At 38.6% G+C, this 13,856-nt stretch overlaps 1 protein-coding gene across 12 annotated transcripts in view; it reads right to left on the bottom strand.

Annotated features, from left to right (window-relative positions):
* The window catches only part of Lmpt (four and a half LIM domains protein limpet), a 133,412-nt gene that overhangs the window by 5,533 nt on the left and 114,023 nt on the right, over positions 1-13,856 (bottom strand). For 11 of the 12 annotated variants that reach the window (XM_076774643.1, XM_076774592.1, XM_076774600.1 and 8 more), the window contains one exon: positions 196-365. In XM_076774643.1, coding sequence (XP_076630758.1) covers positions 196-365 — 170 coding nt within the window. Of the gene's footprint in view, positions 1-195; positions 366-9,829; positions 10,207-13,856 lie in introns of those variants that run through there. The other variant, XM_076774687.1, reaches the window with a different exon arrangement.

The following is a 13,856-nucleotide window of genomic DNA, read 5'->3' as shown; positions in this document are numbered from 1 at the left end:
TTTACCTAACGCGAACTCCGTTTCGGAATAATGAACGTTAACCCGTTCACTGTCCATGACTCGTATACGGGTCACAGCTCCACGCTTTTGGATGCACCGTTAAGAGACCGGACAGTGAACACTGCGATTTCTTTTTAAGTTTAGAAATTTCTATCGAGGGAAAGTATCTTTTCGGAGGACAGGAAGGGACCGTACCTTGTTGCACTTGACGCATCGTGTAGCGAACTTGTCCTCGTAGCATCCGGCGCAGTAGATCTCCTGCTCGCGCGGAATGAAGCTCTTCGTTCCGATCGGGTTCTTGCATACGACGCAGCAGAAGCACTTCTCGTGCCACTGCCTGGTCTTGTACTCCATCTTCTTCGTACCTGAAACACGATAGGCGATCCTCAGACGTCGCAATTACAGTCAACACGAAGAAATACGAGAAACGAGTAAAATAACAAATCTAGAGTGCCCTGTTATTTATGATAAATCCCATTTGCAGGATCACCATTAATGATGATTAACACGTTCACTGTCCGTGACCCGTATATGGCTCGCATCACCACGCTATTGGATACACCGCTGCGGACACTGGACAGTGAACGCGTTAATAACGTGACTGTGGACCTTACGTAAAATTTCAGTAATTGCACAGTCTGTCAGACAGCTTATGTCATTAAGTTATTACACACCCCCGGCAGAATTATATTTTCTTTTATAAATTTGCATGTAGATAGATTTCTTCGAGAGTGGGTTGCAGGTGGATCAATTCCACGTTCTAGAAGAGATTCATGGCGCAAAACAGGCTGAGGAACCCCGACTCTGGACTTATTCTTAGTTTCAGAGCCATCTGTAAGTTCAACTCGGTGATTCGACGCATCTGCAATGTCTCACGTTTTCGTGTTGCACCAGCGACACAAAGGGGTGGAATATTTTAGAGTCTAGACCAGGAGTCGTCGAACTTTGTACGAGAAGGGTTAAATAATCCAAATTTCAATATTAGTCTAGTTAAAATACAAGTTAACCCCCTCTGTTTCTTACAATTTTTAATAGGAATATTCTGCGCCTTCTATTTTGCTGTGGGTCGTCTGCGACCCAAGGGTACTAAACGAAGGGTTAAACTCGCCATTTGGAGCGGTTCTGTTCAAAGCAGTCTGTAAACTACCGGTTCAGATAATTTTGTTCGCGAAAGTGGCCAACGTTGGCGCCGAGGGATGCATTTTAGCGTCGAGACGATCGCGTGAGGCGCCATTGCTTCGAGCTGTTCTAGGTTCGCGTGCACGAGCTAGTCCCCCGGGGGATGAATTCCCCAGGAGTTCGCTCGATCGACGACGGGGAACCACCTTTCGAGGAAATGCAATCGTACGGAATCTGAGCTTGTAAAACAACAGACTGCAAACGACTCGAGACACGCGAAAAATTGCAAGCTTTAAAATTTAATGGACATGAATTGTTTCCGTTAAAAACGATTCCGAAATAGTTTCCGGCTTTACGAGGGTGTTTTGAACGGATGTCGGAAGAGTACGACCTTTCGTGTTGCTAGAAAGTTCATCGACATGCGCAAAAAGTCGCGCAAAACCGGAAGATGGCCGACGAAGATAGGTGTCATCCTCTGCGACGTAGAAAAGTTTCGTTCGACTTTCTAGTCACGGTCGCTAAATAACCTACATTCAACGATCGAGTGCGCTTGTTTCGATAGAATTGGTCGACTAAAAAGGGAAGGGTGTAAATATTTCCATTTTATCGAAGCGTTTCAGAAGATATCGGAAATTTTAAATAGCTTTTTAAACGCTTTACGATAAAAGGCATATTGATTGCTCCCTCGACCGCATTCCTTCGTTTTATTTCCCAATTTTTTCCACTTTTCCTCGGAATGCAACAATATACTTGTAATTTATGGCAGAACTAGGTGTAATATAAATTGACCGTGTCGTCGAACGTTCGCTTCCCACGCGAAATCGCGCTTTCGACGATCGCCTCGACGTGTCCTATACGGAAAGATTCTATAAGGAAACGGAGATTAGTCACGGAGGAATATGGAACCGTGCATTTATGGTCACGGAACGGCCTAACGCGTGGTCAATCGTTAATTTTACGAGCGTTCTTCCTGTTCGCGGACACGAGACTCTAAATTGCATACTACAGCGGGAATAACATTATCCTGAAACGTAAATTTTATTCGAACGATTGATAATCACCGATGTGTGGCAATTTATTCGAACGTTGAAATTGTTACTAGAAACATTTGCATATGTTCGTTTTAACATGAATCGTAGACGTGAAATAATTTCCATTTTTCTCTTAACACGTTCACTGCCAGATCAGAACCATATAATATCTTACAAAAGAAAAATTTTGATTTTTAGACCATTGCAAGCTATATAACGTACAATTTATTTCAGTTCTTATTTTCGTAACCTTGTTAAAATTCACAGTGGGAGATTCTAGACGCCAGAAAAAGACGAAAATCAAGAATATCAATTTCTCGATTGAGGCTTCGTTAAAAAGTTATTAAAAAATTTCAAATCATTCTGAAAAAATTATTTTTGGTTTCGGGGGTCAATTACAATCGTTTTTGATGAATAGACATACCCCCGAAATCCTAACCATTTTCGAGAAAAAAATTCATTACTGAAACTATAATGTCTGACCACGACTGTCTGTTACCCTGAAAATTGAAAAATTTCAAATCATACTAAAAAAATTATATTTAGTTACAGTGGGCAATTACAATCATTTTTGGTCATTACACATACCCTCGAAATCCTACGTACTTTCAAAAAAAAAATTCTTTACCGAAAATCTAATTAGGTGCCTTCGACGAAAAAAAAAAAATTTCAAATTGTTCTGAAAAAAATATTGTTAGCTGTGGGGGTCAATTACAATCATTTTTGGTGAGTAGACATACCCCCAAAATGCTAACTATTTTCGAGAAAAAAAATTCAGTACGAGCGGAACTTTAAACGTTAATAACTTTTTAACGAAGCCTCCATCAAGAAATTGGTATTCTTCATTTTCGTCTTATTTTGGCCTCTAGAATTTCCCATTAAAATTTTTCCCAGGGGTGGTCGAACACTCTGTATAGATAAATTTTAGAATTGTTCGTGATGTCCCAAAAAAAAGAATTTACTATTAAATAGTGTTTCAACAAGGATCTAACCTTCCAGAGGAAGTACCATAACAGTGACAGGCGAACAACTATACTACTGTCCCCGCGTTTCTATGGATCATGTCACCGAAGACTTTGATACTAAATATCTCGTAAATTATCGTATTTTGACAAAACCAGGATCGAGGATCGTTGGCCTCGGTATTTTAATTTTTATCGTTATGCAAAATCTCATTGACCAGCTTGTGCGCTGCGGGATGTCGTTAACGAATGACCAGAGAGGATCCTCTCGTGGGCGTACGAGCGTCTTTCTTTCGCTGATTGGTCCTCTCTGTCTTCCTCTTTCTTTCTCTCTTGCGTCAAGGGCAAGTCGAATTAACGGCTAGTTATTCCGAAAGGTGATCTAATAGGACCGATCGTCGTACAAAACCACTCACAAGGGGACCTCACAGTCGTGGAAACTGCTTTCGAAACGATAGGTGTATTATAGTATATACTATCAAAAAACCCTGATAGGTTTCTCACAATGGGACCCCATTTTCGAGATATTTCGATTTAAAGTTTGCTAGATTTGTAATAAGAGATGTACTTTTTAATTTAGTAGACAAGATTTGATTGAAATGGTAGAGTGATTAACTACGAAGCTTTTGGTCCCAGGTTCGAATCGCCAATCAAGTTCCTTTCTTTTTATTATTTTTAAAATATTAATTTTTAATTTGAGACTGTAACGAGAAAGCTTGGAATGAAGTTCGAGGCGTCGAGAGTCGCGCGAATAATTATTCGAGCGTCGAGCATCTGCCGCCGCGTACGTCAATTATAATCAACGCTTTATCATCCCCGACGCGGAGTACGGTGATAAATGAACAGCGCACCGTTACGTCTCGATGGTAGTCGATCAATCAGACGTCGCAAATTAGCACGCGGACAAATGAGATTTACGATCTGTTCGCGTTCGTTCGATTTCAACGTTCGCTGCTCGTCGACTTATACTTTGGCGAGCCAACCCCTTATCCGCTGTATTTCGCCCCCCTTTCACCCTGCTCGTCATACTTTTTATTTGGCTAACGAAATCGGTGGATAAAAAATTCATAAATCGAGCAACAGGTTCCTTCGATCTATTCGAAGTCGTCGCGGAATTTTAATCCTGGAAAAATATGGAATGAAACTATTTTTTAGATGGACATTTACGTAAATTCTAATGTTCTCGAACCTTCTGGAACCTTTTCGAACGTGTTGTAGTGAGAAGAGAATGGAAGAAATTTATTTTCAACCACGACTGTGATTATTATTATGTGAACTGGCCCCAAAGTAATTCCAGGAATAATTGAAAACAAAATAAAGCGAGGGAATAGATTAAAATAATTGCTAGATGGAAAAAGTCGTACAAAATAAGGATGAATAAAATATCTGGTGTAAAGGGGAGTAGGTTGGAAGATCGTTGTAGTAATGAGAAGAAAGGTAGGAAAATGAGGCCTGGAATTTATAAGCATTGTATAAACGAATAACTGTGAATGGAACGAGAGTGTGAAAGATTTCTATAGATAAGATTGACAAGATAGGAAGAATCGGTGCTAAGAGTCTTACGATGTTCAAGATACGAGAGAAATCTGTCTTTTCACCGATGAGATGCCTCTTCGCGACAGCTGTGCTCGTTAACAATTAATACGATACTAAATCTTGGCTAGCAGTAGATTGATTTATACAGAACAATTCAATTATATTCACAATCGTGTTACCGAACACCAAGAAATGTTTATTCGTATCTGGGCGAAGAAAATTAAATTTCTTAATTGATTTTAATCGAGGGTCGACGATGACGAATTTCTTGAGCTTCAGAGTATACAAGCGGGTAATATTTTATTTGATTTAGCCAATACTTTTTCACGCAGAACTTTTAACGTCGATGGCAATCGACGAGAAATAATTCTTTATTAGTATTCTACACGTTCAGAATCTCTGAAACGATCTACCATTCCTTTTAAAAAAATTAACCCCCCAAAGTTCCCACGATTAATAAAACGTGCTATATCTCGCTTATGCTCGCTTCCACGATAAAATCGCGTACCACATAATTTATCGAGAACTAAATTTAGAAACTTTTTTGTCCCCTAGAGATTTTCGATACACGTGCGCGATCGAGTTTTATTCGCGCGAACGTCGCCGAGGTTCGCAGCCTCGCGACCAAAATGAAAGATTCTTCGACAGAGTGGCCAGAAACGATTTTTGTCCAGTTTGGTGGACAACTGGTGGTGTCGTGCGATGGCTGAAGGCATTTGTTCGCGAGCTTGCTTCGACGGGGACACCGGGTAGCCTAGATTCCAGCTGCCCTCGACGAAGAAAGCGATCGTCGCGCTTTTCGCGCGCTATTCCTCGCGGTGGTCCATCGTGAGTCAGGAGAGGAGGACCGTGACGTCAGTACGTCCAAGCAATACCTCCGTATATGTATAAAGTCTGATGGTCCAAGGCCGACGATGTGGTAATCTCGCATTATGCGTCGCCTTAACGCGCCCCGCCATCGCTCGAGCAAGCCTGATCAGCCGTGCAAAATCGCGTGATCCGATTTATCGAGACACGATGGACAGTCTCAAAAAAAACATCCACGTTTCCCCTCGACAAATCTCAGCAACGACGAATTAAAATTTTAGCATTCATCAACAAACCAGCTTTCGATCGGTTTAAAAATCGCTGGAAATTTTATTCGAATAATCCAATATGCAACGAGCAATAAACGTTTATTTCTTGTATTCAACAATTTCGTTCAGATTAGATTTGTCATCTAATGATAACGACGAATTAAAATTTTAACATTTATCTTAATGAATCTTTCGATCCGAATATTGGTTTAAAAATCGCTGGAAATTTTATTCGAATAACACAGTCAGCCATATTCACTATTCAACGAGAATAAATAAATGCTTGTTTATTTTTTTTGTATTCAAGAATTTCGTGCAGATTAGATTTTTCATCTCACTTGACATCTATCAACAAACTAGCTTTCGATATTATTCGAATACAGTCAGTGTATTTATTATTCAACGAGTATAAATAAACGGTTTATTTTTTTTTTACTGCAATAATTTCGTCTAGATAAGATTTTTATGCATTTCAAAGTCCTGAACGAAGCTGAAGAATAGGAAACGAGAGTTCAAGGATCGCGTCCCGGGAATCGTTTCGAATTTTACGAGGTCTCGAATTGCAGAGACGCTGGCGATACGTCGGAAGCTGCGATCTTCGAGCCGCGTCAGGTCTAAATATAAATCCGCGATCTATGGAAAGAGTAGTCCTCGACTTTCCCGATCTCCGCGAGAGCGACGATCGACGATCCTTCGATGGAAGTTTCTTTCATTTTTTTCGCCCATATGCAGCGCCCTGATAGCGTCCAAACTCGTTTTTATATCGTTCCGTTGCATAACCGTGTTTAATCGTTACATAAATCTCTGCTCGTTCTCGAACCGTGGCCATGACGCGTGTCAAACGCGACTTAACTCCTCGCTGCATATGAATTTTAATCATTTTTAAACTCCTCGGTGCACAGTCGAAAATAACTACCTTACGATTTTCTTTATTTTTAAATTAGCACTGCAGCGCCATTACTTACAAATTTAATCAAAATAAATTTCGTTTCTTACGATAAAACATGCGACTCTCCGAGAAAACTCGTCAGGTTTATTTTTAAATTTAAATTGGTCCAACTACACGCTCGATTTAAATAAATTTAGTTTCTGATCGTTCGAAAAGTGAATAATTTTTCAAATTCAAAGATTGTTTATTAAATCTGTTTTTTTTTTGTATCCTCAGGAACGTGAAACGAATGGAAAGTAGAATTTAACGGAGATCGTTTGACTACCGACATTAATGGACGATCAGAGCTGAAAAAGATTGCGTCACGATAAGAAGTTGAACCGATCGATATCGATCGAACACGCCGTCGTCGTTCGAATGACATCAGAGATATTAATAAGGTTTCTTATCCGACACAAAATTTTTGAAGTCAGCGATCTTTTTCAAACGATTGACTTTTACTTCCTCTTTAGATAATCTGATCGATCGCGATTGCTGTGCAATCTACATTGTTTAGAATCTCAAATATCGTAACTAGCGAAAGAATTCTTTGACTGCAACTTAAAATCGAAATTTTCTGCTCGTGACTACAGTAATATACTATATTTATCAATATTATCGATTCGATTCCAATTCGATATTAAAAATTATAAAACTCACGATCATTACATTTTACTAATTCATATCGAACAAATCTGTATTTTAATTAAAAGAAAAATGAACGCGATAAGTTTGAATAAAAATACAGGTAATAAGTGTCCGTAAATCCATCGTGAAATAATAAATAAACATCCGGGAATCGAAGATGCAAAATACTACAAGAGAAGAGATAATGATCCATGGGACGAGCGCGAGGACCGAACCGACGAGTTTCGAGCGATAATCGCTAGTCCCGAGATCTATGATTTATGGAGTAACGAGCATAATCGACGGGCATCGCGGAACAAACAAACGATTATATTGTTTCGATCGACCGGTCTTCCTTGAATCGTTTCTAACAGAGGAAGCTCCTTTCATGGGCGTCGATCGTTTTCGTCCCGATTCGCGATTCAAATTTCTTCGAACGGAGCTCAGCTTCGCTGGGGCAAATGCATGCGACAATATTTGCTCGTCGTTGCGTAAAAGAGCCTGGAATTCGCCGCGGTGCGATTCAATAATGATGTCACTTGCTGTTTATTCGAATAAATAACCGCGCGTCTAACGCCTGTTGGGGGGGAAAATTTCACAAATCCGTCTGTTTTCCTACGTTCCAGCATTTATTTTTGTTGGAAACTCGATAGATAGCTTTCTGGATACGTTGTGACAAAAAGAGAAGATTATTTCATACGATTGTTTGTGCCGATAACAATTTTAGGAAATAAAATGTACTGCAAAAGAGGTGGTTGTTATTGCAAGTGACAGAGTAATTGATGTTGACTATTGTGGTAATAAAATGAAAATTACTTATGTAACTCGATGAATATTTCGGGATGAAAGATGTACTGCAAAAAGGGTGGCTGTTATTATAAGTGATTGAATAAGTCATTTTGACTATCTTAATACAAAAAAATTACTTGTGTATGTTGATAAATAATTCATGAAATAAGATATACTGCAAAAGGGTGGTTACTATTGCAAGAGGGTTAAATACTCGTGTATAGCTTTGAACACTAGAATCAGTCACTATCTTGGTACTACGAGGTAGAAAAAGAAGAATTTATAAGAAAAAATGCACTGCAAAAGGAGTGTTTCCAATTCCAAGTGACAGAACAATTTCAGTTGAACATTTTGAGTATAGTTTTGAACACTAGACAAAGTCACATAAAATACTTTCTTGGTACGATGAGGTAAAAAGGAAGAAATTATAAGAAAAGATGTACTGCAAAAGGGGGGTGGCTGTGATTGCAAGTGACAGAATAATTAATTTCGACCCTGTTGGTTCAAAGGTGGGGGGTTGGAATATTTCGTGTGGGGTTTCGAGGGATTCTCGATTCCCATCGTCGCTAATTCTCGATCAGTCCCGCGGATAATTAGCGAGTTCGTTAGCCATGTGCGCCGAGGACAATCGAGCGTGGCCGTGCTCGTGTTTCCAGATAAGGTCGCGGTTCCATTCGGGTTCCTTCCTCCTGTCCATGGCCCTTTCTCTCTCGCTTCGCCTGGTTTGATCGACTAGTTTATCGCCCAGCCGGTTGCGCCGCGTCGACCCACGATCGGCGTGCCGACGTCGACCTTAGGAAAACTTTGAGAACGGGACCTTATTCCGCCGCCCCCGCGTCCACTGGCCGGGGTTTTGCAACGTCCTCGTATACTCAGTCACTCGAAACGCGAACGCGTCCAGGAGCTTTCGAACAACTGGGATTCCACTCCCCAACAAATAGATCTCCCCCTCCATTACGCTATTTTTTAGACCCCCCATATCGAAAGATCTCGATTAACAGTGACCCACTTGGTGGACGCTGAGAAGTGTATTTCTGGGTATAGAAGTTCGCCATTTTCTTTTTTTTTAATTTAGAATAATTTCCAATAATAGAATAGTTTCCATTACCCATTTGTGTGTGCTTTAGCACAAGAAAGCAGTCAGAATGGCTCGTAATTGCTAATGGAGCTTGTTAAGAATTGGCTCGACTGAATTTTTGAAAGTTTATAACTTTCTATGAGAGAATGAATAAACAGTGTGTTCATTGCAACGTTCCCATTATCTATTTGTGTATGTTTTAACTTTAGACCTACCAAAGCAGTCAACATGGCCCATAATTGCTAATGAAGCTTGTAAAAAATTGACTCGATTGAATCTTCGAAAATTTAGCACAACTTTCTGTAAAAGAATGAATAAATAGTTATTTCTATTGCATTATCTATCGTTTAAATCTCTTTGACACAACTACACTATAAGTGTCTGTAGATCTAGCGTCAAAGAAACTATAAAAATAAGTAACAAACAATTGTGATCTAGTGGACGTTCTGTAAAACATGTTCTGGTATTAAAATTCAAATATTATTAGCTTCTTTAAGGAACGATGCCTAGAAAATCGTATTGTAAAGTAAAATTATTTCTTTCAACCCTGTTGCACCCCAATTTGCCGATCGACAACCCCGTTTCCATGGAAGAATGAAAGACTAATACGATTTCGATTGCTCGATTCGGTAGATTCGATCGATTTTTGAGGGGAATCAGCGAGTTTTCCGGAAGATGGTCACCTGGGTCCGCCTTTTTGGGGTCTCCCAGGACGCAGTCCTTGCCCAGGCAGCACCTGAACTTAGGGTCGCCCTCCATCGGGAACATGCTGAATATCGCGACATCCTCGTCCTTCTCCTTCGCCCTCTTTATCCTCTCCTCACCCACGGTCTTCGTTTGCAGGTGAAGCTTGCTGGACAGCCGTTCGCTCAACGCGTCGGTGGCCATTTTTCTTTACTATTCTCGATATCTCCGCGAAAGAAACGTGCACACTGATAATTCACGATGATTTTCTCGCTCTCGATTGCTCGTTTATCGTAACGGGTGTCGCGACGACGATTAATCGGGACACGGAAGGGGTTGGAAGCAGCGGTTCTCAACCCCCCTCACGATACAGCTTAGAAAGAAATAAGAAATTTTCACGCCCTTGGCATTTGCAACGAGCCAATAATAGTTTCACAGAACATTGTATCTCGAGTTTTCACGGTAGTTTTCAAAAACAAAAGACGACAACAACCGAACCAAAATTATTCGACTGAGAAAACGAGAATAATAACAAACGACACAAGTAGAAAAAAAGGGGGGATGATAACGTGTTGTTACTCACTATTATTCTCACTTTCTTAATCCAATAATTTCCCTGCTTGTTTTGTGTGTTAAATAGAAATTAACGATTGCATTGAATTCTTTTAAGCACGGCGATTCTCGGTTTTCGGGGATAAATTTCGTGAAAATTCGAACCGAGAAGCGAGAAAACCGCGGGTAAACCTACGGGCAGAAACGCAGCCGGGCGACGTGAGCGCGATCGCGACGAAAAACACGACGAAACGCGATGAAATCGTGCAATGGTGCGATTGGCCCGGAGTCTTGGGAGTCACTGAAGCACCGTGGCCAGGAACAGCTCGCTGGAGTCGGCCTACAGACCACGAGCACGCGCAACGTGTCTTCTACTTCACTGATATAAAGTTCGAGCCGTTCCACGCTCGGCCAGAACCACTCTGGATCGCATCCACCCGTATCTATATAGGGTGTCCCATCCTAACAGTCATCACGATTTTTTTTATTCGACAGACCTCACAGAGAAGTTATTAGTATGGCCAAATTCAACGTTAGAGATCACCAAACTACCAAATAAAAAATATAGAATATTCTATACAGGATGTCCCATTCCGAGGATCGCCACGATCTTTTTTAAATCGATCGATCTCACAGAAAAGTTATCGTTATGGACAAATCTTGGAAAACACTCGATTTACGGGGGAAATTCAACGTTAGAAATCGCCAAACTACCAAATGAAAGATACAGGATACATCTTGTTAAACGAAACGACTTAGAAACAGAAGTTAGTGTCAAATGTACGAAGCAGTAATACTTTAATAACGAAAGCGTATGATTTAAATTGTATATTTGTTTCGACACGAGCGAACTAGTCATCGGTTAATAATGGTCAAATGACGAATTGATACGTCAGCGGTCGACAATGTGTTAATATTAGTCAGTGAAACTTTGTAACCGAATATAAACAGTAAACAAATTAATCTCGTTCTTGTTTATGGTACAAGAAGTATATGTTAACGCATAGTTGACTTACAATCAATAAGAGACTGATAATAAAAGCAACTTTATCTGATATCCGTGAATTAGCCTTGGTGACATCAACTATAATGGACAAGTTACACGATATCGTTCGAAAAGAGCCATGATTCTGATCTTTCATCGAGGAAGAACTACTTTGACAATTTTTAACAGTCTACTGAATCATCTAAACCGACTAATTTATAATCAAGGTAATTAAAAATCGTCCAATTTGTGCTCTCAGTCTTTCACTATGAAAAAACTATCAGTGCACTTAAAAATTATTAAAATATTTTATTTCGTCGTCTTAGTTAAAGGTAATTTTCTAGATAATTATTCCACCTATTGATTATTCGTAAAATTCACAACATGAGTCAACAATTTCTTAAAAGATCATGGAAATAAATATATAATCGAGGTTCGTAATAATCTCCATGTTCGATCCATCGTATATTTACAATTTTATCGCGACGATTAATAAATATAGGAAGGTGAAAATCTACGTAATAAATTGTTTACAGATCTCGAGAGATAATTCTCGTTATCTGTCGTTATTAGGAAATTAATTTTGCATCTTATTAATGGCCGTGTTTACGATCGAGGATAATTTTCTCTGCGCCGAGGCGTAGTCCTGCAAACATTTCCTTCGTCAATTACGCCGCGAGGCTGTTAGGTGATTAGCTTGCTGGCGATTAGCAGCAACGAGACCCTCGAAATCAACGACGTTAGCGAATTCTCGCAGCCTCTTCAAAAGGACACCCGATAACTGAAAAATGTGTTGCACTTTTCTGATTCATCGCTTCGAGTTCGAATAAATCACGTCTCGCGACACGTGGACCGATAACAGACCGTGCATTCAATTTCACATTCGCGGTTTTCCAACAGAGTTCTAAGATCCTTCGACTATTTTAGGAATAAAAAATTTATTTCAAAGAAGCGTTCAACTTTCGTTCGAAGTACTTTTCCTCCACCAGTCTCTGCTTCAAATTCGACAATTTTTCCAAGACGAAACTTATCGTATTTCTCTCATTTTAAAATTGTGGAATGAATTTAGAAATTATGAAAAGATATTTTCCAAAAATCGTTTGAAGTATTGTTCTTTTACCAGGGAAGACAAACTTCTGCTTTCGACAATTTTTCCGAGACGTAACTTATTGTTTCTCCCATTTTAACATTGTGAAATGAATTTAGAAATTATGAAAAGATATTTTCCAAAAATCGTTTAAAGTATTGTTCTTTTACCAGGGAAGACAAACTTCTGCTTTCGACAATTTTTCCGAGACGAAACTTATTGTTTCTCCTATTTTAAAATTGTGAAATGAATTTAGAAATTATGAAAAGATATTTTTTAAAAATCGTTTGAAGTATTGTTCCTTTATCAGAGAAGACAAACTTCTGGTTTAAATTCGACAATTTTTCCGAGACAAAACTCATCGTGTTTCTCCTACTTTAGAATTGTGAAATGAATTTAGAAATTATGAAAAGATATTTTTTAAAAATCGTTTGAAGTATTGTTCCTTCATCAGAGAAGACAAACTTCTGCTTTAAATTCGATAATTTTTCCGAGACGAAACTTATTGTTTCTCCAATCTTAAAATTGTGAAATGAATTTAGAAATTATGAAAAGATATTTTCCAAAAATCGTTTAAAGTATTGTTCTTTTACCAGGGAAGACAAACTTCTGCTTTCGACAATTTTTCCGAGACGAAACTTATTGTTTCTCCTATTTTAAAATTGTGAAATGAATTTAGAAATTATGAAAAGATATTTTTTAAAAATCGTTTGAAGTATTGTTCCTTCATCAGAGAAGACAAATTTCTGCTTTAAATTCGACAATTTTTCCGAGACAAAACTCATCGTGTTTCTCCTACTTTAGAATTGTGAAATGAATTTAGAAATTATGAAAAGATATTTTTTAAAAATCGTTTGAAGTATTGTTCCTTCATCAGAGAAGACAAACTTCTGCTTTAAATTCGATAATTTTTCCGAGACGAAACTTATTGTTTCTCCAATCTTAAAATTGTGAAATGAATTTAGAAATTATGAAAAGATATTTTCCAAAAATCGTTTAAAGTATTGTTCTTTTACCAGGGAAGACAAACTTCTGCTTTCGACAATTTTTCCGAGACGAAACTTATTGTTTCTCCTATTTTAAAATTGTGAAATGAATTTAGAAATTATGAAAAGATATTTTTTAAAAATCGTTTGAAGTATTGTTCCTTCATCAGAGAAGACAAATTTCTGCTTTAAATTCGACAATTTTTCCGAGACAAAACTCATCGTGTTTCTCCTACTTTAGAATTGTGAAATGAATTTAGAAATTATGAAAAGATATTTTTTAAAAATCGTTTGAAGTATTGTTCCTTCATCAGAGAAGACAAACTTCTGCTTTAAATTCGATAATTTTTCCGAGACGAAACTTATTGTTTCTCCTACTTTAGAATTGTGAAATGAATTTAGAAATTATGAAAAGA

This window comes from Colletes latitarsis, chromosome 2 (assembly GCF_051014445.1).
Source record: "Colletes latitarsis isolate SP2378_abdomen chromosome 2, iyColLati1, whole genome shotgun sequence".
NCBI lineage: Eukaryota > Metazoa > Arthropoda > Insecta > Hymenoptera > Colletidae > Colletes > Colletes latitarsis.
The sequence above is the reverse complement of the archived record's forward strand: the minus strand, read 5'-3'. Positions and strand labels throughout refer to the sequence as shown.